At 45.8% G+C, this 26007-nt stretch overlaps 1 protein-coding gene across 2 annotated transcripts in view; it reads right to left on the reverse strand.

The window, feature by feature from the left end:
* LOC119390161 (solute carrier family 13 member 2) overlaps positions 1 to 26007 on the reverse strand; it is a 79547-nt gene that overhangs the window by 5550 nt on the left and 47990 nt on the right. For both annotated transcript variants that reach the window (XM_037657725.2, XM_037657724.2), the window contains exons 2-12: positions 16921 to 17029; positions 15624 to 15773; positions 14345 to 14460; positions 12618 to 12763; positions 11241 to 11304; positions 10366 to 10503; positions 9365 to 9484; positions 8341 to 8529; positions 6860 to 7040; positions 4942 to 5103; positions 1601 to 1738 (exon numbers count right to left, since the gene is read on the reverse strand). In XM_037657725.2, the coding sequence (XP_037513653.1) occupies positions 1601 to 1738; positions 4942 to 5103; positions 6860 to 7040; positions 8341 to 8529; positions 9365 to 9484; positions 10366 to 10503; positions 11241 to 11304; positions 12618 to 12763; positions 14345 to 14460; positions 15624 to 15773; positions 16921 to 17028 (1512 nt within the window). In that variant the 5' untranslated portion in view covers position 17029. The remainder of the gene's footprint in view (positions 1 to 1600; positions 1739 to 4941; positions 5104 to 6859; positions 7041 to 8340; positions 8530 to 9364; positions 9485 to 10365; positions 10504 to 11240; positions 11305 to 12617; positions 12764 to 14344; positions 14461 to 15623; positions 15774 to 16920; positions 17030 to 26007) is intronic.

Here is a 26007-nt window from a genome sequence, read left to right on the forward strand (position 1 = left end):
TCATGTCATACATGACATGCGTGTCATGATTTTCATCTTACAACGTGTCAGTTATGTTCGTCATACAGAAATGTCTCGTCATACCAGTTTTCGTATATATCCCTTCACTTAAACGGCCGCGAGCGCCCAGAGACCATGTCATGTAAATCATGCTGCACATGACATGCGCGTCATGATTTGCATGTTAGGACCAGTCATTATATTCGCCATGAATTCTTGTCATGCCGTACCAATTTTGGTGTATATGAAATTAACGGAACGGCCGCAATAGTCTAAGGTCGTGGAATGTAAATCATGCTGTTCATGACATGCGTGTCATGATTTTCATTATATGACCTGTCATTTATGTTCGTAATAAGGCCATGTTATGACACACCAATTTTGGTATACATCCGATTAACCAAACGGCCAGGAGAGCACAAAGTCGTAGGCGGATAGATAGATAGATAGATAGATAGATAGATAGATAGATAGATAGATAGATAGATAGATAGATAGATAGATAGATAGATAGATAGATAGATAGATAGATAGATAGATAGATAGATAGATAGATACGCTCAAAGTCGCAGAAGTTCGCTAAGAAATGCTTCGCATTTAAAAACAGAGAAAGAAAAAAATGAAGCGAGACAAGGAAGGCCACCCAGCTACGCTCTTCCTTCAGGCTTGTCACCACTAGTACGAAGCTGCCATAATTTTTGTAGCGTTAGCTACAGTGGCCGAGGTTGAGCACTTTCGCGTGGCTTCTGGAGAGCCGTGCTGCGCAAGCGCCAGGAGCAGTGACATCACGCGGCGCACAGCTGGCGCGCCTCGCGGGTCTGCGCATTCCACAGGGGTGACGTTATAGCCGCGGCAGACGCACTGGCGCCGGTGCGTGCCCAGCTTTGCGCCTCCGTTGCGCAGTAGCCAAGTCTGACGCTGCGTCGGGCGTTGGGACCATAGATATGGCAGCGTGTTACTACATTGACCGCTAAACTGACCACTTTTTCGTGGTCTTTGTGGCAATAGTGAAGCAACCTGATGTTGAGCAAGAAATAAACATACATGTGTCGCATAATGCGTATACCGTGTGTGTGTCATTCAAGCAGCAGTAAGCATGATAATCACGCTAATCCTAGACAACCAGGAAAACTAAGAATAATCAGCTGAACCTTAGCTCACGCTACGTAATAGCCGAGCTAAGCCACTGCTAAATTTTTGTCTTTTTTTTCCTTTGCGAGACAGGCACTTTCGTGTGTGTATATATGCCGTACGCCTTGACGCAACGTCGCATCCAGACTCCATAGTAACGGTAATTCCCGGTATACAGGATTCAGATGATGCACCCACGCAGAGAGGTAGCAGAGAGTCTTAGACCAGGTGACAGAAGGGACTTGCGTAGGCAAGAACCCAAAGTGTGCATGGCTCTTGCAGAAGTGTTCATTTCGTCTTGTTGTAATGAACAGTATATCGTTGAATGAACGACTGTGCAGTTCTGAGAGCATACTCACCAGCTCGAACTTACTTAAAAGTTGATATTTTGCATCTCTTTACATCACCGACCCGCGCCATAGGCAGCCCGCGTGTACAACAAGCATGGTAATGTCCCCAGATGGCGTACCATGTCTACGGTCCTTAGCCTTCCCATGTCGCACAGGATGGCATTGGCTCCAGTAGCAATGGGCAGCATGAAGGCGAACAGGCAGCACGCTTTGACGGGCATCAGGAAGTACAGCGGGTGCACACGTGTCGCCACGGCCTACAGGAAAAGAAAGAACACTGGCTGTGAACGCTCTTTTTCATCAATTGAATCACCATTAATCCTGTATTGCACTCTATCTGGAGCATAAAATTTAATCAAGCGACTACATTTGTCATATAGTAAGTACCATAACAGATTCTCCGTACCCTTCACAGTAACGCCTAATAATAATCAGGAAAATCTTAGGTCAATGACCAACGCATACCTTGAAAAATTGGGCACAGTTAGAAATAAACAAGTTTCTAGAAGCGAGCGGAATACTTGGAAATTATCGGCAAAATCTTTTAGGCTGATTTCGTACATATCATTTGACCTGACCGTGTCGCGTTATGTGTCGCTTCATGTGTAAACGTTTTCTGTGTCCCTCTGACTGGACTTTATGCGTAGTGTTATTTTCAGCGTATGTGGCGTTCGTGTGAGAGCGCGTTTTATGTGAACTGCATTTATGTGTGTCTTCATTTTATGTGTCGCTACGAGAATAGACTTAGTGATTATGACATAATTTTTACGGCTTGACTGATTACATGAATGGACTCTCGGTGCTTTCATATGTAACATTTTTTTTAATTGCTGTGATTTTCATGAAGTTTTTCATCTGTGAAAAGTAGTGGCCGACGCTATATAAAAGCGCTAACATCTGCTAAACGACATATAATGAAATAATAATAATAATAAAAATCTATCCGAAACGTGACAATCGTGACGGGCACAACAGAAACTACTACACTTAACACCTGTTGCCCTAGGAGCCAAAAATAAGTAAATTCGCGGGTTTTGCGCACTTAAACGTCGGTATGATTATGAGGCACTCCGTACAGTGGCGGACTCCGGACCAGTTTCGACCACATCCGTGAGGTTCTTTAACGTGCGCCTAAATCAAAGCACACAGGCGTTTTCACATTTCGCCGTCATCTATATACGGGCGTCGAGGCCGGGAATCGAACCTGCGTCCTCGAGCTCCACAGCGCAGCACCTTAGCCGTTTAGCTACCACGGCAGTTACTGTGGTGTGAAATTTAGTACAAATGCTGCATCTGCGCTCGCAAAATGCCTTTATGATCTCAGCATAGTCGTTCTTTATTGCAACGTTTCGTTTCGCGGAGCCTGGAAAGCAGGAAAGTGGCGCCGCTGGTCGGTGTCTCTCGTAATCGGTACGTCGAGTCCCCGGCCTCCGAGCTCGTCGACAGGCCACGACCGCGTTCTAGACGCTACACCCGTGGGCGCGATCGATCGCTCTCTTCCGCAAATATTCGCGCTTTGACAGCTTCCACGATGCGGCTGGTGGGCACACAGTAAGTTAAAACACCCCGGTTGACGGCGGGTTTCGCAATGGTTGCGATAAAGAGCTTCCCATGTGTACAGAAGGCGAAGCCGCGAGTAAGCACAAACATTTGCGGCGAGGTTCCATAAGCGAAGAAACTGTGGCTGTGAATTATTAAAATGAAGCTCATACGTTGTAGTACACATGTCTTTTTGTATTAATATAAGAGCGTGCAGCTAACATGAGCTCACTATAGTTAGTACTAACCAACATTAAACAGCGCTGGTGTTATGCGAGTAAATATATGGTAGGCTTCGCATACGCAATATGTATTTGTTTTTCAAATTGTTTAATACTGTAAAGCCTTGGTGTGATAGTTTCCATCTCCTACTTCATATCATTAGAAAGGCAGGATTCGGGAAGGGGGAGGGGTTGATATTAGCTTGGAAGAAGTTTTAGGCAAAACCAAGGGGTTGGGAAAGGGAATTAAGGGTGAGGTTGAGGGAAAGGAGGAAGGGAGAGGGTAAAACACAGCATAGCCATGTATGGCGTCACGCAGGCAAAGCCATGTATAGCATAGCCACGTATAGTATTGTATAGCAAGAAGGCGGGAATATAGGTGATTCTGTTCAGAAATAAGAAGTGGGGTTTGGTGTGCACGATAACTGTCTCTCGAAGAGGACACCTCAACGGGTACATACACGGGGAAAGGGGATGAAAAAGAGTAAGGGTGAACAGGAGCGATGTGTGGGTGAGAAGGATGAGGATAAGGAGGGAGAAGGTAAATCATAGCATAGCCAGCATATTATAGCATAGCTATGCGTAGTATAATATAGCAATGGTTGGGAAGGGGAAGTCCGGTTGAGGAGCAGGGAAAGGACGAGAGGAGGGTAGAGCATGGCATAGCCGTGTATAGTACAGTATATCAAGGGTGGAGAAGGGGAGTCAGGGTGAGGAGCAGTGATGTGAGAGTGAGAAGGGGAAGTATAAGGGGGAGGGTAAAGTGTAGCACAGCCGTGTGTAGTATAGTATAGAAAGGGTGTGTAAAAGGGAATTGAAGATGAGGAGGGCGATGTGAGGGTGAGGAGGAGGTAAAGGAGGAGGGGAGAGGGCGCTTTGCATCCCAAATGAAGGTTTCCTTTTCCGCCATGGACGCCGTGCAGGGTGTGCATGCCTGGAACGCCAGCGCTTGCTTGCCCGTGAACGCGAGCGTCGCTGAAGGGCAGGCAAATTACTGTTCCGCACTTCCTACAGCTTTCACGTTTAGTGCAACCGCATACATTTGTTTTACGCTGCGCTTTTAAATAACTTTTTTGAAACGTCAGTTTTCTTCTCATGTAGTGCCTCCCATTCAAATCTAATTATGTTGTTCTTCAATGCTGGTTCGTAACTGTGTTTTCTTGCAGCAAAACAAAGAAAAAAAAACGTTCGCTAGCAGACCTTCTTTTTACAACTGAAAAGGTTCACTCCTCAGCTATAGCGGACCTTAACCTGAATCCACAACCAGCTGCGATCACTGGGTTGCTATCAGAGCGACCATGAGACCCTCGTCGTATTTGTGTTCAAAGCAAGTGCCTTGTCACACGTAGAACACAGCATATCGTGTGCGAGCTATGTAGTAGGATTAAGAAGACTAACTAAAGAAACGGAGACATTGAGTGGAGCTTGTTGGCTCAACGTTGGCTCAACGTAAAAACGCAGCTACCGACGAGGACGAAGAGGAGCACACACAGTAGACAAACGCAGTTGATTGGTTGGTTAGTTGGTTACTAGAAGAATGGCTCAACCCACCACGGGGGATCGGCCATGAATCGTGCGGCATTAGAATATATGAACGTAGCGCTGCGTTTGTCTACTGTGTGCGCCTTTCTTCGCTTTCGTCGTTTTCTGCGCTGTTCCCTTCATTATATAGACATTGAACGACGATTGGTGACCCTCACCAGTTCGCTGATGATGGGCGTGAGGATTCCCGTGACCACGTACGTGCTGACCACTTCGGTGAGAAAGCAGCCGCTGAAGCAGAGCAGCACCAGCACCAAGCCTGGGGGAAGGTCTCGAAGCCCGTTCAGCGTGTTTATCACGATGGCCGACAGGCCGGAACGCTGCATAGCATGGAAGGCAAAGAGCCGTTTAGTTTACGTCAACTAGACGCTAGTAGTAACCGTCATCATCATCCAGACTACGCCCACTGCAGGGCAAAGGCATCTCCCATGTTTCGCCAATTAACCCGATCCTGTGGTTGATGCGGGCACATTATCCCCGCAGACATCTAAATCTCGTCTGCCTACATTTTCTGTCTCCCCATCGCACGCTTTTTCTCTTAGAATCCGGTCGGTTACATTTAATGACCAGCGGTTATCTTGCCTTTGAGCTACATGCCTTGTCCATGCACATTTCTTCTTCATTTTGACTAAGATGTCCTTAACACCTGTTTGTTCCCTGACTCACTCTGCTCAGAGAACAAACTCTAGTGGGTCGAGTCTATAGCTGACACACCAAGTAGCGATCACGTTTATATGCAATATGGTTAGATTCGAGCGGGTTTTGGTGAATCGCCTGCTCTTTACAACCGAGCTGGGTGAATTCCGCCTCGACTCTGGCTCTGCCCGACTCTCTAGCTGAGCGTGTTACATGGACCCGACAACCGGTTTCGGGTCTCACAAGTCGACTTGGCCTAACCTCGTTGGTTTCACCGAAATGTGGCTAGTATAACAGAGGTTTTGTCACTGTTGTAATACGCGAATCTAGCGACAAAAGCCACTGCGTAATAAAAGCGAACAGTAAGGTTCGATACTGCAGTATACAATCGCGTGATGTGTGAGTTGGTACGTGCTTCGGGTCCTTCACACGCCAGATTCTTCGGATAAAGCGGTTACACGCGTAAGTTGACGACAAATTGGCAACACATTACTCCGCTGATCATTCGGCCGCATTCTGGAAGGCGAGAGGGTATGACCAACAGCAGAATCGCTAATGCATACATCATGCTTTGGGCAAACGTTCAAGAAAGCCAAGTGGTTAAAATTAACTCGGAGCCACCCGCTACAGCACGCTTCCTTAACCATACACTGTAGGGTTTGAAGACGCTTGCACCACAATTTCATTTCATAATAAAATAGTGCAAGTCATGCCTTGCGGGGAATCAATTTTGCGGAAGTCCTCAAGTAGATCATGAAAGAGTAGATTCCACACGTTGGTAGCTTTACAGCTGAAAACAAAAAAAAATGTCCTGATGCGGATACGCAGCAGGTAGATGTTTTTTTTTCCCGAGCTTTCTTTCTATGAAACCCCTGTGAATTTCCTCTGTAACTTCGCGGTATGAACGGGTGGATGACATGCTTTTTTCTTCGGGACGTTCCTTATATTTAGTTTCCTGCTAGCACGTGTTCTTGAGGATAACTAGCCAGCGTTCTTCACTTTAGTTGCATTTAGTGGGACGTCGCGTTGCCTGTTTGTCTTTTTTGAGTGTAGTAAGGTTGAAAGTTGGGCGAGTTGGTGACAGTTCATCTTGACGTGTGAAGCGGCGCACAGAGAGGCGACACAAAATGAAGAAACTATAGTCCTGTCGAATCGCTTCTTCTCTTTGTGTCTTGCCTCCGTGCGCTGCTTCACGCGTTAAGATATATCAGAGTACATTGTGCTTCGAACTATCTGGTTTATTAGGGGCGCGTAAAGCGCCTACATAAAGCGTAAAGCGACTTACATGTCACTGAGGAGCTTGGTGCCTTAGTCAGAATCAATGTAGTACGCTAACCTATTTAGAAAATTTAGCAGCTCCGCTGATGTACAGCCTCATTTCTTTCGTGAAAACGAGGTAATACTGCACATTACAATGATAGACACGGGGCATGGCTATACCTGAGAAGCCTCGGCAATGGACAGGCATCCACCGAAGAGTATGACGATGCCCCATGGCATTTTGGTGGAGAAGTCCTTGAAGGAGACCAGTGGCTCACTGCAGTGCAGGTTGCGAGGGTCCTTCGGCAGAACGAAGAGCAGGAAGCAGATGGCAAGCGCCGGACTGGAAGACTTGATTTTGCTATGCAAAAGGAAAAAAAAAAAAGGAAAATGTTGGAACTGATTGGCTAAGCGACGTCAAAAAAGAGAGCACTCATTGAAGGCAAACTGCTGGAGAGTAGAAGTGCTATTATTTGTAATGACGCGCGTATTCATTGGTGCTGTAAAAGAAAGAAGATCCAGTGCAAGATTAGAAAAAACAACTAGGCAAATGTATAGGGTACAAGCTAGTACAAGCTAGAGTAACCCAGCCAGCAACGGTGCCATTATCAGCATTTCTTTTGTTATTATTTTCTTCCAGTTTTTCTTTACCGTATGGAGGAATTTTCTCAACTCTATGACAGCTAAAAACGCTCCGATTCTTTAGCAGTTGTGTTGCCTCTAATGACTGATAAGTATGCAGAAGTATGAAAGCACCGTAGTTGGGCAAGCACTATATAGGTGCACACTGCAGCACATTCCAGGATATCGGTATCATTTACCAGATCAACTTTTCGGGGAAAAAACAAAGGTTCTGAACAAGCAAGAAAAGGCAATAGACACGATACTAAAATGGTCAAGGTGGGTCTAGCTGTACAGGTAATTTTAGTGTGTGAGAATATTGCAGTAAAAAAAAATGAATGCATATGGGCATATATCGGCAGCATATAAGGCTTTGCTTACGGCTACTTTCAGCACCGACGTCATATCATTCATGTGTATTCTCGCACCACCGGTTCCTTGTAGCAGTGTTGGCGCAGGATAACGTGCCTGGTCACAGAATCTGCTGGTCTCTAACCACTTTTCAAAGCTTCGAGAATTGGCTTTCACGGTTCATTGAGGGTTATAGCACCTACGTTTCCACTGTACGTGTCAAACGTCAGAAACCCACCCTACGTCCACGAACAGATTTAAATTTTCAATATCAAAGCTGCGCGATGTTTGTAAGACTCGACTGCCTGCACGGCACTATGCACTTCGAGCACAGCACGTTATCTATGGCACGGCCGCTAATTTTTTTTTTTTTTTTATTTAGCGGCCGTGTCTATGGTAACCGTGAAAGTTGTATGTCGAAGAATAAAAGCCACAAGAAGGTGGGGTTCGAACTCCAATACAAAAGCTTTATTAGTTTCTATTGCACCTCGCAAGTTATAAAATATCAGTCAGCGGGCTCACTATACGTGCTGCATTATTTATACCCAGCATGTGAGTTCAAGATGTGGTCGGCTTATAAACTGCTTATAAACTGAGCAACCGCACTTACTCTGACACCAGACACAAGTATATATGACAAAAACAAGCAATAGAAGTGAGGCATGTGGTGAAAAGAGATGTATACTCACTTTCCGTACTTGATGAGATCACCCCAGCCCGTCATGAAGTGCGGCTTGTAAAAAAACAGCACAAGTATCACAGCAGCGAGTATGATGAGCACCGTGTATTCGGCGAAGCTGACGGAGCCCAGCCTCTGGTACTGTTGCTGGATCTCCCGCCGGATGTCGTTCTTGGCCTCCAGGCAGTGAGCCTTTCTCCTGGAACATGGATATAGGTTGCGATTGCACCTCCAAGCACGTAGTCCCCGTTTTTAACACACCCTCCGCATATGGGACCGTTTGTGCTAGGCGTCCTCTCATGCAAACACTGTATTTTACTTGCCATAGGTTATGGGTCGTGCAGACAGCATGTAGCTTTAGCACTTGTACGCCTAAAGACATCGCCGCTCGAAATTATGTCTGACGATTAACGTATGTTGTGGAACTTAACTGTCTGGGAGTAAGAGTTGCCCTACCCACACCCGCACAGCCAAGCAGTTGCCAGGAACTTTTTCCCGCTGCATACTAAGTCAATGTCAAGCGGCTCATGAAGCACGTCAAATCTGCAAGCGTTCAGCCCTGTCAGTAGTTTTTTTTTCATGCTCTGTTACTGAGTTGCTACACTCAATATTGTGTGCTTTATTGATTTTCTTCACTATATGTAGATTTTTGCAGTGTCATTAACGCTTAGTATAGAAGCAAACGACTTCGCTAAGCAAGCGCAACCACTTTATTTTCTGGCTCGCCACTAAAGGCAGCAGCGAACAGCAGGAACGAATATTGAATCACCGTCCATCTTGCTCCACTGTTTGTACCTCCCTTCCTTCGTGTCGGTTGAAAATCAATGTGTCGATAAGCGTGCTATGGACACACTGTGTCGCAAAAGCGTTGCACTACCTAAAGAGCGAACACCGTGTCGCATGAACCATGACATAAATACAAGTTAAGTTCGGCTGCTTGGCAGTAAAAGGTGTGAAGGAATCTCACGTTTCGCGGTGCTTCGCATAAACCTTACACGTCTCAATGAAAGATCAAAGGCGGGTGTTTCAGTTACCTGCTGATTCTGATGACACACCAGAGGTAAATCCAGCCGATGGCGGTGCAGACAATCATAGGAGGAACATTGTACAACATCCAAGTAGCTGACGTGAGCTCCGTGGAATGAGGAAAAAGCCTAAATAAAGGAAGAAATCGCTATTAGAAAAAAGGCGGTGTTTGTGTGAAAGTGGTAGTAAACCAAGATACAACCAGCTAAAGAAACCCCATTGATTTTTTTGACGCAGGAGTATGCGTGCGTAAAGGTATTCTCAACTTTTTCGGCACTTCCACGCGCTTTCTCGTGGGAGTCTCTCTCTCATACGACGATGCGCATGCGCTGCAAGTAGCATGAGTGAGCGCCAAAATGAGTTTTCGCCTGTCAAACAATCCTCTGTTTGAGGAGGCGCTGGTCAAACCAACGTCTCCACCGCCAGGTGCTCCACCCTTAGATTTGTGTTGTTGGCACGTGTTGTTCTTTTATTTTTCCTTCCGACCGTCCCCGTTAATCGCAGCAGTATGTTTGACGTCGTCAATTAGATGCCGCGCGAGCTACAGTGCGACGTCAATAACGTGCGTCTCTTCTGGTCGATCAAACGTGCCCTTAATTAAATACAGGTTAGTCTAGTGGTATTACCAAACCCTGGCTCTTGTGTAGAAGAGTATTAAAGGAGGAGTGCAATCTACTAGTCTATATTCTGGCGCTATCACTTATTTGATGTCCTCCTTCGGACTCCAATGGAGCCACACACGTACGACAACATAGAACAGCATCACCGAGTGGTGCCCGAGCGGCACGTGCCAAGCTTGATCGTTACGCGTGATAAAACGAGCTCGTATTTTCTTTTTACGCCATTGATCTTGCACCTCGTAAGCAACTGACAGATCGATGTCCTCATTTTCCTGCAGCCTGCGTCAGACGGCGGATAAACAATAACGGCACAAGGTCAATCTACGATCGCATTTTATGATCTTCCACTCATCGATCTGTTAGATAGACGCTCGCGAATTTTTACTTACTCGTCGATAATGCCCTTGAAGAGTATGTTGGTCGACGATCCGATTATGGAGCCGGTGCCGCCAATGTTTGACGAGTATGCGATCGAAAGCAGCAGTATCTTCTTGAGGAGATCGTGGTTCTTCTTTATTAATGCTCCGCTGATGAAATTCGAGAAAGACAAAGAGGCACAGGTCGTGATACCGTAGGCGTTGTGACAAAAAAAATATATGCAACGGCAAAATGCAGTACGAATAACATCACACTTGAATCTGAATCCTTGATTATGTACAAGCGCACATGGACATGTATCACAAGGAGAAAAGGAATATTGTCGCGAACGCCACTGCTACAACGCGGGCTGTAGAATCAGAACGCGTGGTGTGTGTATATGTGTTCCTTTCTTTTTATCCAAACGTTTTATGAACTTCTGGAGCCCCCCGTGTGTACATAGCACATTCAAAGTTGCAGCAGTACCGATTAGGCGAGCTAGTTCTTACGCAACAAAGGCTTTGCCGCTCAACCGTAAAGAAGTAGAGTGAGAAGGTTGAACCGTAGAGTTAGAAGGTTTAATAGGAAAAAAAGAAAAGGCACTAATGTGTACGATTCGAGGCACTAAGATATTCACGCCGTACACAGGAAGCGAGCGAATATTCAAAAGTTTTAAAGCGCTGATATTCACTTTATGCGACGTCAGGCTAGCGACTGGTTATAAATATAATATCGAATGAAAGGAGCATACAACATGTTCTGATGAGTATAGCACACATAAAATAGTCTGAAAGCCTTTTCTTCACTAATAAATTTTATCAGTATATGTGGACCTGAATGTTTCCGAGGGCTTGTATATATTGTAATTTGTTGACTGAATTGTTCGGTAGCACCATTGGTGACTCACCTTGGATCAGCGCCGATCCCAACTTCGAAGTGATCACCGCCTGCGTCGCCATTCTGCTTGAAACCTGCGGTGACAACGAAAAGTAAATTAAAAATGCCTTATGAGAACAATAACTAAAATAACAACAAAAGCCACGATCGGAGCACACAATGTGCCCGCCAATGAAAGGTGGTTATGATTTCTATTTAAAGCGCACCATTTTTGTTTTTCGTCTTTATGGCAAGCTTTCTTTGATCGTAAGGGCGTTCTTCCCGTCACCGGAACTGCGATCATTGTCATTATCGTCACACCAATTAAAATCAACAAAAAAACAAGACATTGAAAGAAGGCGAACGTACATACACAGTGCAAAGATATAGCGCTCATTTCGATTGCGCCCATATGCGTTTAACAAGTCCCGCTAAGTCCCACGCTCAGCGCCAGTGGGTATCTGCTCCGACAACCTGCTAGCGTGATCCACCACGTGGCTCAGCGCCCGGTCTCCGCCAAGCCGGACAAGAGACCCACCTTGGTGTTCTATAGTTGCATACAACTTTTCTCGTCCGCGGCATTTCCCCCTCCAAAGCGGATGCACACAACCCTGCACCAATGGGCGCGCAATCCAGACTGACGTCATGAGCCGGACGGCTGGTAGACCCCGCCTTCGGAGAACGCTGCCAAGTGCATGAGCGGGACTATTTCTTTAGCCGCGGAGGCGATCGGCTGCCGCACTTCGGTCTTCTGGGCGGGGCCTCTCCGGAGTTCTTAAGAATTGTATCCGACTATAGTGGTTATGGTGCTTGACTGCTGACTGAAAGGTCGCGGTCTCGAATCCCGGCATTATGATGGAGGCAAAATGTTCGGGTCCGTGTACTTGCATTTAGGTGCCCGTTAAAGAACCCCAGGTGGTCGAAATTCCCGGAGCCCTCCACTACGACGTCTCTCATCATCACATCGTGGTTTAAGGACGTGAAACCCCAGCAATTATAAGCTGGACAAGAGCTTGCAAGATCGGCAGTTGGCAGCGACGTCCCTGGTTCGTACACAGTAAAAAAGACTGGTATACGCTCAGATATTTCGGCGCGCATTGATGACGACCGCGTGATGCGCGCTTAAGCTGGATGACTACTAGTTAACTAAACGGCCACACTTGTAGTCGTGCATCCGGTATACATACAACCGTGCGACAGTTACCAATGTGAGAACGTGAGAACGAACCTGCGGCTGGAACGAGCGCTCCCGCGCACTTCAAGCACCGCACGTTCTGTCGTGGACATACAAGGCAAGACACAGACACACACACACACGAAGGTGCTAAGTATATGAATGCAGGTGAGCAAAGAACTCGGGGCAAATACTGAAGGCACACACGCGCCATGAAGTATAAGTGAGACCTACACTCGTTTGTTGGCACCTGGTGGTAGGAAGGCATGACCATTTTGGCGGCGAGGGCTATGGCCATGGGCCCCATGATGGTGGCCACGGCCGTGTTGGGCATCCACATGGACATGAACACCGTGATGGACATCAGGCCCAGCAACACCCTGTCGTGCGGGAGAAAAAAAGAAGAAAGTCAAGCCGAAGCTCCCGTAATAAGCGTAAGTCAGTAATTCAATCGCTTAGCCAAAGTACGGCAGCACAAGTTTGCATTAGCCCTCCTTTAGCCAACACAAGCCTTCATCAGCCATCATTACAGGTAACACTAGCCGACTAAGCCACTCTTTATCCAACACTAGCTGATATTAACTGTCTAGGGACCAGTCACTACTAGCCAACACTGGCTGGCATTAACCAGAGCAAGACTGTGCTGATTTTGTGCCAGTAAATACAGTAGTACTTCACGAACCACGGGGCTTGGGGTAGTATGGGTAGGTCTGAACTTAAGATACGTCTTCGCCAATTTTTTTTTACCTGAGGAGTTATAAACCAAACATTAAAAAGCGAACCATCTCAAAGACTTTGAAATATGCGGCAAGTGGAGTTGATATCATGCAGATGATAAAAAAGTGATGCAGGAATTTTCTACTGCTGAATTGTCAGACAGCGCGCATGCATTATTTGTAGTTACTACACTTGCACTAGTTTAGCGAAAAACTAACCGACACTTGCTGGAAGCAGCCGGCAATAGCCGACGCACTGATGCATTAGTCTGAGTATAGCCAAACCATATTCTGTTCACCTCGTCGAAACATTTAAACGACTGTGTAATAGACCCGTGCGTAAGGAATTTGTGACATTAGGCCTCGGATGAAGAAATAGCCACATTAAGGAAGGGCGTATGATGAACTTTTGCGCGTTTAAGCAATTGAAGCAGTACGCCACCTATCGAATCGAAAGCTACCTGTTAAGCGAAAAATTTGAGCATATGCAAATTTTCGTGTCAGTGCCCGTTAAAGCTGCGAGACGAAATCCCCATCACGCCACGTGGACGAAAGACAGTTCTCAGCATGTGCCTTTTTCTATAAGAGAACAAAACAAAGAGATGATGCTCAAGCCGTATGAAATACAAAGACAACGACAGAACAAAGAAGCGCATAGCTGCGGACCACTTGCTGAAGGTATCAGAAGGCAAGCCCAGTAAATCAGTAAATGCAACGGGCGGACACGCCATTGACTGAATGAAGGAACGAAATCCTGTGATACGCGTGGCATACTATAAGGGTCGGTGATATATGGGGGACGGGACGTCAAGGCCGAGTTGGTGTACGCAGAGCTCGCGGGTGCGTTGTACCCTTGCAGTCCAATATCACAGATGGACGGACCGCCACATGCGCCTTACAGACGGGCGCCGCCGTCACTATAGGGCGCCGCGGATCGGCGCACTCCAATAAGCAATATTGCCCGTCCTGCGTCTAAGCTTCGCCGTGTGGCCGCTGTGCTCGCAGGCGAAACAAGGAACTAAGGGATCAAAAGCCCCATTTCGAGCTTGGAACACAAAAGAGAAACACTCAATCAGTTTAGACAGCTAACTCATCCGCTGAAAAGTCTATCCGCCCTAATTTCCCAGTAATAAATTGGTTTTGTGAAGGTTACTCGGCCATTTTGTGATCATATTTATTGATGGTCTTTAGCGTTCATTTAAGCATGTGCATGCAACTCTGTAGTGACGTGCACTGCTCACCGACCTTCCCTCGCTGGTGCCGACGGTGAGGAGGCACTTGAAGGCGAGCCGCTCGTGCAAGTCGCTAGACTCGATGGCCGTGGCGATCATCAGCGAAGCCATGAACAGCAGGCCCGTGTTCTGCACGCAATTATTTACATAGACATTGGATCAATGACGGAGAGTCGACGCAGCAAGTGGTATTGCGTGCTACTGGCTCTTCAATTAACAGTAATAGTAATATAATGGAAGGTTCGACAAAGCATCTTCTGGTGATCGAGTGTGATGTACAGTGAGCTGACCACGCTCTGACATAGAGGTTCTCAGGGACACACGTTTTAACGACACCGCACGTTTGGGTAGGGGCTCCGTTGTTTCGATTTCACTGGCAGATTGTTCTAACAAGCGGCACAACCACTGGAATATCCCCCTTGCAGCAAACGTCGATCACGCGTAAAATTATTGCGCGATCATCTCTTTCGCACACGCTGTATGCAGGCAGTATCCGTGTCGCATTCCCTCGGTGTTTCACATTTCTGGCATGCACACCGATTGGCCCAAATTACCGAAGCAGGTGTGACGAAACAAGGGCGCCACTGGGCCCTCTACGTGGTTTTCAAGGACCCTGTCCTTCGCGACTGCTTTTAAAGCCTGCCATCGCTTACTGGTGCACTGATAAGTCGGTCTGCGAAATGATGAGAGAGACTTGCATTAACTGATGAACCAACTACTGAAATATGAACTGGAATCATCGACGCCTTTTAGGGTTGGCTCATGACAATATTCCCGTTTTTTTATTTCAAAGTCCTCAAACCAGCAACACCGGTAACTTCAAGTTTACGCTAGTCCGTTGTCGAAAACATTTATAGCCTGCCGTGAATGTTCAGGCATACGGGAATTCCTGATGAAGTAGACGACGCGAATGGCAGCGCTCGTAGCGCTTGCACTATTTTAAAAGCCATGTGAGCTATGAAACCGACAACCGACGGTCTAAAACCTGTCTCGCTTCAACAATAACATCGATACGCTTGTCCTTTATTTTTATTTTTATTATTATTTTCGATAAAAAATACTTTAAGAGCCATCCCGGATCAAGGTAGCTTCAGAGCTTAACATCGCTATCGGCAACCTACCCTAGTCCGTCAGAATCGACGTTACAGTAGTATTTGCAAGCAGCGCTGCATATACGCCATGCAAAAACGATCTTAAGATTAACGAGCGTAAGCATGAAGAATTGTTCAGCTTTTCGACGGGAAGAAGCTGTGACGTATACATTACGAAGGCGTGCATTGCGGGGTACTCACGTTGAGATAAAAGGAAGCCACCTCTTCGGTTGACAGTATTCCCAGGAACGGTAGTAAAACTATCGGTAGTAGTGACGTCACCGATAGAGGCACTGGCTCCACAACGTAGTAGATGCCCATCCAGAGCGTCACGAAGGCAACCCAGGCCGCCTGCGATGGACGCCAGGATTGAATTAACGCGTGTGCATCTTGCGTGTTAGGCATCCAAATATAAGTTAAAACGGCGGTAGCAAATATCAGTGCACTGATCAAAGTAGAGCGTGAGAGCCTCAGACAAACGTGTGGGCGGCTGTAACAATGGACTACAGCCTTCAAGCCATAATATGGTGGGAGGCATAAGTTGTTCATCTGTTTGAGATGCCGACCGAGGAGCTGAACAGTTGACTGAGTGAAGACGCGGCAACGCTGGCACGTTATAAAGCTTTCAGCGCTTTGTGAAATGAAGGAGCCATTTTGGTGAAATGAACGCTGCGAGAACGAGATTTGCATTGGTCGCGGTAGCAGAGCAGCGGTTGCTGCCCTGATGCAGACAAATCTCTTCTTGAATACGTTTCTTGCTCAATCGCTATTACTCAATTCGGTCCCTTGTCGTGCTGTGAACATACGTCTTGTTTGAAAAAAATATACACGAAATATGGAACAGCGGGGTGGAGAACTGCGCTATATATTTTGTCTGGTTCCATAGGTAAAGGACAGCGCCACAAGAGAAAACAAAAAAAAAGAAAAAGAAGCCGATGATCACATGTTCAAACATGCGAGTTGTTTGCTACACATTCCAGGCAGTCGATGTCCTGACTTTTTTTTTCTTTGCTTGCTTTGTCGTGCTGTCGCACCCGCGAAATACGCGACATTTGGAAGGCATAATCGGGTGTTTCACGTGATTTGCCTCATGCGTCTTGCAGTATATGCTCGCTAGGTGGACTGTGAATAAAGAAATTGGTGTATACACAGGAGCAGTTTCTTCAACCTATCAGCGAATGCCGCCTACAAAGAAATGCTGTAGCGAAGCGCTTCCTGACATCGGCGTGCTTCAATGACAGCTCGCGGCCGTGGCCTTCGAGATTAGCTCCCGCACGTTGCCGGAGCTGATCTCGGAGGGTGCACGCCGTGGTCTAAATGCCGTTGTTGTGGAGCTAAGAGGAAGTCCTGTCTGGTAACCCCACAGAAAATACAGTGATTGATGACAACGGTTCACGATTCCTGCGCGAACAGTCATGTAATTGTAAAAGAAACGTGTAGAGTGACCGTTCTTGGAAAAAGCTTGAATTTTTTTTCTGAATGGCGAACGAACACTTACATCTGTTCCTATGCTGAGTGGTATGGGAAGCAGGACCAAGGGCGTTGCGGTGGCCAGGACAGGCTTCAGCGCCTTTTTCCATCGGGGAACAGGTATCTTGTCCTCCATCCTGCAAATAACGAAATGAGAAAAATAACTTTACAGCTGTCCTGCATATTCGGGCAGTACCTACAAGTAGCCACATTTTTCTTGACGAAAAGCCACAAGAGCAAGGTTTTTGCTGCAGCAGAATAATTAAAACTGAGATTTACGCACAATGCAAGCTGAGAACAACCATCAGTCGCGCTGAAGTGAGCACACACAGCAAGGTTCATTTTGGCCAGTTATATCTCGTAAACAAAGCAAATGAGGACATATGATATCAAAACCGTGTGTTCACTGGCATAAGCGGTCTTCGATAAAAAATTGTCGTCGAAATTGAGACCGGAGTTTTTTTATTTTATTTTTTGAAAATGTACATTTTTGAAAAAACTCGCTTATTTAACTATTTTTTCTTTTTTGCATTGCCCGTAGGAAAATGACCTTCCGTATAAATGTTGCAAAGGCTCTTTTCTGTAGTTTACATTGTTTTCTAGTTACTGTTTGAAATAGCAAAGGCGCCAAGGCGCCTCAAACTTAGGACCCTTTTTTTTATTTCGGCCGTGTTTGCCATTTTTTCACAGTTTCTTCTTTTTGAGGACGGCATAAAAAAAGCATGGATGTAATTCACAGTAATGCGTATTAAAACCAGCAAAAAATTTTTCGACACATAATTTATAGATCGCGATAAATTCGGCCGTGAAATCCGAAAACATTGCAGCGAGCAAAAACAGGAGGCCCGCGCCGCCACCTTCAAATATTTTTTTGGCGCGCTCGGAACGTTTCTTGGAAATAAAATTTTCAGTTCCGTGCACTTTGAATGTTCCCACAGAACATATAAAAAACCCAGGCAAAACAAAAATTGCGACCGGACAGGCATGTTCGATCTCTCGTGGAATCACCCCTATGCAAAAATCGCAGCTTAAGAACCGGGAGGAAAATATGTTCGAAAAGCGGAAATTTGTTTTTCTGTAAGGTGCATCCAATCCCTTACACCAATGAGATAATAAGAAGCTCTCACAGTGGTGAATGAAATTGGTAGACACGTGGTCACATGAGCTGCGTGGCCACACCTTGTGCCGGGTGCTCAAACCTGCGGCGTTGCTTCCTCTGCACGCTCCTGTGGCGCTACGCAAAGCCCACCTAACGAGAATGCGTGACCCTACAACCTTCATCGGTCAGATCACCAATGCATGCGTGGGCCGTCAAGCGCGCTCACAGACAGACACCTATTGCAGAAGAGTGGAAAGTTGGGCGAGTTGGTAATGATCCATTATGCAACTGCGCAAAAAAAAAAAAACGGACGGTAACACAAGAGGAGAGGAAAGCACTAACAGGGCCTGTTCGTGCTTTCCCCTCCTCTTGTGTTACCGTCCGTTTTTTTTTTTGCGCAGTTGCATAATAGACACCTCTTACTTCGCAGTTCATCCTAGCTGCGTGTTTAATGTCGTGCACCTTCCTCGCCTTTTTGTTGCGATTTGGCTTGTCAGAACGTTTATGTATTTTATTCTTCTCGGACATCTGACTGTACAGTTTGCTGGCTCAAAAGTGGAAATATGAACAGGAAGTGAAAATAAAGCAGGAACGGGGCACCCGGAACTCACGTAACCAGAGCGGGGATTGACGACAAGGGGGGGGGGGTGAGGGGGAAGCGAAAGTTTGTAACGAAAGTGAATTTCTTTCGCATTTACCACTACATCGCCGCTGAATTTCTTTTCTACTAACAGACAGTGCGAGAATCTGAGCGCTTCGGGTAATTTTCTACTGATTGTTTTCTACCTCTCTGTTTGGAGAAACAGGGAGCGATTGAGAGCACTGCATGTAGTCTACGATGGGAGAGCTGGAAGCAGCTGTCCCTCGAAAAATCACCACACGAACATGTGTGTCAAGAAGAAAAATGTTCGCCGATCTAGAGTACTCTACTGCAGGAGAGCGCCAAGCTGTCCCTACGAGTTTTGAGGAACTGAGCATGACTTGACTAGAGGCCTTCATGTACATTCAACGTTTTCTAGTTGTGTACATAAAATCACCGTATTCTTATCGGTGACAGCCGCGAGCCTTGCTCGACAGCCCATTGTCGTAGGTATGAAGTACAATATCTCAACAGGTGTGATACCTCTTTTGTTGTATCGTTAGCCGCTTAACATTACATTGTTTAGAGAGACAGCGAAAATAGCAAATCGCACGAAAATAGGCTTACTATTTTCCATTGTTGCTGTGAGGTGGCTTTTGCAGGATCAAGGATGCATTATACCACTCCTATAATGTTTGTTAGAAATGAGAGCCTAGGTGTCTTACACTGAGACCTACACCAATAAATGAATGAATAAATAAATAATAATAATAATAATAATAATAATAATAATAATAATAATAATAATAATAATAATAATAATAATAATAATAATAATAATAATAATCAATCAATCAATCATTTATTTAACGTGCCCAGGAACAACCGTGAGGTCTTTGTGCAGGTGCACGCAAAAAAAAATCAATAAAAATAAACAATACAATACAGACAGTCTTCAGAAATAAAAAGGGCAAAAACACGTAGACAAAGAGAAATGAACACAAAAGGGGAAGAGTAAAATAAGACAATATGAGAAATATTGAAGGGGAATAAAAAATTAGATTGCACATATACAACTATGCGGAAAGACGGAGAAGGGAAGACTTTGTACATTGTGCCATACTATGTCAAAACAGTGCAAAGCTCGGATAAAAACAATGATTGTGGACTATGAAAAACGTCAAGATCAAGAAAGTTAATATTATAAAGACCTTGTATTCTGTGAACGGTAGAGTGTTGGAAGAAGCAGGCGGGTACATGAAACGGTCTGTTCTCTCTGGTTAACTTACGCGGAATTCGAAAATTAACACAATTGAGAAGTAAAGGGCAGGATATGATACCGTGGACTAGCTTGTAGAGAAATAAGATATCAGAACGATTTCGTCGGCAGTGAAGTGATGGCAGTGATAATGATTCAGCAGTATTTGAACGAGATCCAGAGTCATTTTTAGCAAAGCGATGGTTATATATGCTGAGGAATTTTTTCTGGACTCGTTCAATGGTGTTACCGCTGGATTGAGCAATGCCATTCCATATCACGGACGCATACTCAAGTTGCGGAAGACATATTGCCGTGTACAATTTGTGTAGGGCCATGGGAGACCTGAATTCTCGAGATATTCTACAAACACATCCGAGAGAACGAAGGCCCCGCATAGCAGCACGCTTAACGTGAGAAGAAAAGTTTAACGCGCTGTCAACAACAACACCAAGATCACTGATTTCATAAACCTTGCATAACGGCACAGAATTGACAAAGTATTGAAATGACACGCTAGATGTTTTGCGAGTGATAGACATGAATTTTGTCTTTGAGGTATTTAGAGAAAGGTTATTGCCGTTGCACCATTCGGAAAAAGAACACAAATCTGACTGCAGCAAGCGACAGTCGTTAACTGAATGAATTTCCTTAAGTATCTTGATGTCATCGGCATACAAGAGGAAAGAAGAATTACGAATGGCAAAAGAAACATCACTAACGTAAATTAAAAATAGGAGTGGGCCTAATACCGACCCTTGAGGGACCCCACTAGTCACTTTATACAAAGAAGAGGTTTGGCCATTTACGGCAACATAACAAGATCTATTGAGCAGATAGCTGTGCAAGAGATTCACAATCGACAAGTCAACGTCAAAGTTCGCAAGTTTAACCATAATCAGTGTGTGGCTGACTACGTCAAAAGCCTTGCTCAGGTCACAGTAGATTACGTCAACCTGTCCTCTCTGAGAAATAGGTGTGGAGATCTGCGTCATGAAACTAGCAAGATTTGTGGTAGTTGAGCGGCCAGCAAGAAAACCATGTTGATTTGGAATCAATGAGTTTTTCACACTAAAAGACAATATTTTGTGAAGAGCCAGTTCGAAGATCTTTGATGTGGCACATAGTAGAGAAATCGGGCGATAATTAGAAACATCTGTCTTAGAGCCCGACTTAAATACTGGGAAAACCCGAGCAGTTTTCCACATGCTAGGAAATGTGGAAGTGTCCAGGCAGTTATTAAATATCGTAGTCAGTACTGGGACAAATATAGTACCATATGCTTTTAGTATGGCGGAGGGGATGCCATCTGGGCCACATGATAAGGATGGTTTTAAGCGCTTAATGCATTCGCTGATAAGATTTTCATCCAGCGACAAAGCACTGGATGAGCTAACTGCCTTGGGCTGTTGTCTGATATCAGTGCTGGAGTCTGAGGCCTTATAAACGGATGAGAAATGTGTGGCAAAACAGTCAGCGACGGCATGCACTTCTACCCCATTTGAGTCTATTAGTCTGAAGGACTCTCCGCTTTTGCTAGACCGTTTACGTACATACTTCCAAAACTCAGCCGGCCTAATAATATTATTATTATTATTATTTGTAGGGTTTTCCGTCCCGAAAGTACGATAAATGCCTGCGTCATGGGCTCGAAAAGACAACAATAAAATGTTTGCCGCACATGAATCGTAACCCAGATCGTATTGAAAGCAACAAATGAATGAAATGTCATTCAACTCGAGCGAAGCAGACTCGTGAGCAGACTCGTGTCCAAGAGCTGCTCTGAAACAGAATGGTGACGAAACATATAGTGCTTCGGGGCTACCTGACGAACGAAAGCACAAAGTACGATAAATGTTGTCCATGTACCTTATATCAACGTCTTCGGTACCAACAAGAACTTTCACAGATATTATATAGTCCCGCTTACTGTTGCTACAGGAAGAAACAGCCACCCGGACTTCCAGGCAAAGCCCACCTAAAGCAGGACGTCCACGACATCTTCGACTACGCAGCGCTGACATGCGAAATAGTTGAATAAACTACGACCTCGGCACCGCGTCAAGGGGACCCCTAAACAAGGCCTAATCACACTACAACGCAAGGTACCAACCACTACATTCACGCTAGTGATAATCATACTAGACTCGCGGTAGACACTATACACGTTAAACGGAGCTGGAGTCGTACGCCGACAATCTCTATAATAATGTAATTAGTCCCTGTTTTTATCTCTGTGAACGCCATGGCTTAATATAACAAACGTGCGAAGCCAGCCGAAAGCGCATGTTTACAGGACAAAACGCGGCTTCTTTCTTTCGTTTGTGATGCTCAGTCGGCGTGTTCTCAGAGCCTATCAAAATGAGTCAGCTTAACTCTGTTTATTGTCGCGCTGACAGAGCCTAGTCCTGATTCAATTTGTTGAAGCGCGCACTGTCAATGATGCTATTAGAGCACTTTAGCTGTGCCGGTTTACGGCATTGTAAGTACGGAAATGCCGTATACCGTCGTGGTAAGCACGCAACCTTTTTTAAACGTTCTAGCCGCTTGAGTTGTTCGTGGCGTACGGTAACGTGATGAGATGATTAAAGTGGCGAGTAGAGGTCTTGCAGAATAAAAACGCTATGTGCCGACCACGATAGTGCGGGACTGGTGCACTTACCGTACTGTAAACCGGCGCTGCTAAAACAGCCTATTGAAACAGAGAACGAAGCTCTCGTATACCTCAGAGCGACGAACGGCATGCAGAAGAGAATCCTCCCGTCCTGATACAGGTCGAAGTGCACTTGTTGAGCAGATAACGGAGGCCCAGCGGCGGTGGCTAGACTATTGGTCCGAAGACGATCACGGTGAAGGAGACATTGCCTTGTATAGACGCGCCACGGTTGTCACGCGACTCAACGGAAATCATCGTATAGGTGCTCGTTCCCGTCTCCCTTTCGCTTCCCATACAAAGCAACGTGAGATCCCACGAGATCCAGGCACCACCGGAAAGGTGTATCGCGGACGCTACAATAGCGTTCCAGATGGAAGACACGCGATCGCCGCAAGCCCATGGCTGATGTATCCATGAATGTAGCTCGAGGCGACGGCCTCTCCGAGGAAACTGACTGTCGGTGACAAACATGGCGACAACTTACTAAAAATGACAAATAGGCTCCGGCTGCAGTCACGCTGCGGTGACGTAGGTATATACCCGCCGTCGAACTCAAAGACTTATTTGTGTAGATGACAAAGTTAAGATTCGTTGCTCGTGAAATATTTATACCGGGTGTTTCAAGAAATGTGACCGAAGATCTTCAAAAGTGAGGGAAATTCGACGTTTGATCGCTGTTTGCGCTGTTACTTTTCTGCGGCGGCAGATGGTTTAAGATGCCTAGAGGCAGCACTTAGGGCAGTGATTATAGAAATTAAGATAATTACCATTTTAACTAGAGGAGACAGACCGTCGGTTCAAATGAGAAACATCAGCTCGCTCCTGCGAAGAGGCCATTTTCGCTTCGAGATTTCCACCAAGCGGCCGCTGCTCATTTTTGCGAAGGGATGAAACCCGCCCATTTTCACCGGCTAAACCAAACCCGAAGAGTCGATCAACACTTTCTTGGAACACACCCATTTATCGACGCGCACTGCATTTCTTGATAAACACCATACGGAGCGGTGCACCAAATTAGCTTAAAGCAGCCGGCAGTTTGCGTGTATACGCGCTGCGCACGTAAAGTCACATATCACAGTCGTGTCGCGCAGGGCGACACTTACATCACCGGCAATGCCAACGAATATATTCAGAATAAAAACATAAAAATTCTCACTAAAAGAAACAGGAGGGTACTACTCACTGGCCCTCACTCTCTGTCATCATCCTATCATCATATGGTATCATCATGAACTCCAGTTTACCGTCTAATATTCGCCGGCCATTTACATTCTGTATATACTCTGTATCACGTATAAGAAAGTAAACTGCTTTCGAGATCTTTTGTCTCCGTATGCGTGGTCTGCCAGCCTCTACAGGCGTCAATTCTGAGATCTTTTTTATTTGAACATGAATGGTTGCTGCGCCAGTAAAATAGCAACGTCGTTCAATGATATACCACAGGCCGAAACTGGCCTATCGATGCCGGAACGGCACACTTCTATATGACATTAACCTCCGTGTACAGAAATAAGTATTAGCTTCAAGCCATGATCGACTTGCCCGCCACTGTGGTGTAGTCGTTATGGCGCTCGACTGCTGACCCGAAGGTAGCGGGATCGAATCCCGGCCGCGGCGGCTGCATTTTCGATGGAGGCGAAAATGTTTGAGGCCCGTGTACTTAGATTTAGGTGCACGTTAAAGAACCCCAGCTGGTCGAAGTTTCCGGTGCCCTCCACTACGGCGTCTCTCATAATCATATCGTGGTTTTGGGATGTTAAACCTCAGATATTATTTGCTTCAAGCCATGATCAGACTTAACGTCATCGTAATGCCCTCTTTGAGAGCGTTCAAGGAAACGCTATGAGCGTGTCAGTTATTTTCACGTCTGGCGTTACATTATCTAGATTTGATCAAGTCAAGTCGTGGCTTCAAGTTGCAGACCGGAGTCGCAGACCTGAATACGGGACCCCTTCTCTCCTCTCGCGTACATGCACTGGCGCGGCATAAAGGGGAAGCCATCGGGACTCAAGAGTTCACACGGGCGGTTTCCAGTCTACGACGATCGACTCACATTTTGTGTTTCTTCTATACGAAAGTCCAATGACGTCACATCCTGCAGGCCCTCGATGGATACTGCTTTTACCGGATGTTCACCGCAGTTTATCAAAAGTGGTAAGGGGTGCATGGAGGGAAAGGGAAATGAGGAATAAAGTGTGAGTCATGCGGGCCGCTCTTTACGATGGTGATGTTTTAAAAACGCTCGCAGTGACGTAAGCAGCACAAAGAAACTGGAATGACGTCCAGTTAAGGTGGCCCTCATTACAATGAAAGGTCGCATATTCCCGGCTCCGGGTATGCGCAAGCACTGAGGACCATCCGTCAACCTGCGCAATAAGCACCATGCTGCAAGTTTTCTGCGGCATATGCCAGGAAACGGTTTTCTTTTAAGTGCAGCAGTCTCTATCATTGTTTCGTGGTAAGAATAGCCACGAGACAACGATAGAGACTCTTCGTGATAGCAACATTGTCGTTAGATCTTTTTTCGTGATAGCAACATTGTAGACAGATCCAAATCTGGCAGAGCACCGACGCAGCGCTTTCGATGCATTCTGAGATGTCAATATGTTCCGCGGTCACACTGCCCTCTTCTTCCGCATACTGTTTACATGCGTACCTCCGGCTACACCGCTGAGGCCATTCCCCGCAAAACGAACAAATGCTCTCTTTTACTTCAGATGCGGTGACGCGTTCGCAGTCCTTGTCGTTTATTATGTTACGACATCAGCTCAGAAGAGATCGCTGACGCAGGCCCACTGAACGCGAACCCCTCTTGCTTGCTAACCAAAATAAACAAAAGTCGACGATCAATGTGACAATGGGCACGACAACAATTCGCATCAGCACGACGGCATCACATAGACACGGGGTATATTTGAGAAAAGAAAAGCGCTTCCTGTCTGTTTGGTTTTCTTTCGTTTGTTTTTTTTTTTGTTTCTTTTTCTTCTGCCTGCGGTTTCATACGCGAAATATGCACCATGATAATGCACGCATGGTGATAATAAAACGCGCGTAAAACGCCACTCTAAAACGCGAGAACGCAGTTTCTCTACCGTCCGTCACTATTATGAGTGTATCAAATGAGAAAAAGACAAATAAGGGCACCTTTCGAAAGGCGTCATTGTTTACCGATCACGGAGCACCTTTCGAAAAGGTGCTCCGTGATCGGTAAACATGGCGAGCAACTCGTTTGAGAATTTTTAGTGGCAGTTGAAACCGAATGGCTGGGTGAAGGTTGTGTCAGCAAGCTGTCACTTGCCCTCTTAGAAAAGGAAGTGCATTTATTAGACAATATATCCGAGTTTTATAATTGCGATGACCGACTGTGGTTGGGTTCAAGGTGTTATCGGTCTTTCTCGCTTTGTTGCCTTGGTGCTTTTTGGTTTTATCCATTGTCTTGTGCTCCTCCACAGTGACTTTACTTAGGAATGGTTTAAGCCACGATCACATCAGTGATAGTTCATCTTGTTACGGCAATCTTCT

This window comes from Rhipicephalus sanguineus, chromosome 4 (genome assembly GCF_013339695.2).
Source record: "Rhipicephalus sanguineus isolate Rsan-2018 chromosome 4, BIME_Rsan_1.4, whole genome shotgun sequence".
NCBI lineage: Eukaryota > Metazoa > Arthropoda > Arachnida > Ixodida > Ixodidae > Rhipicephalus > Rhipicephalus sanguineus.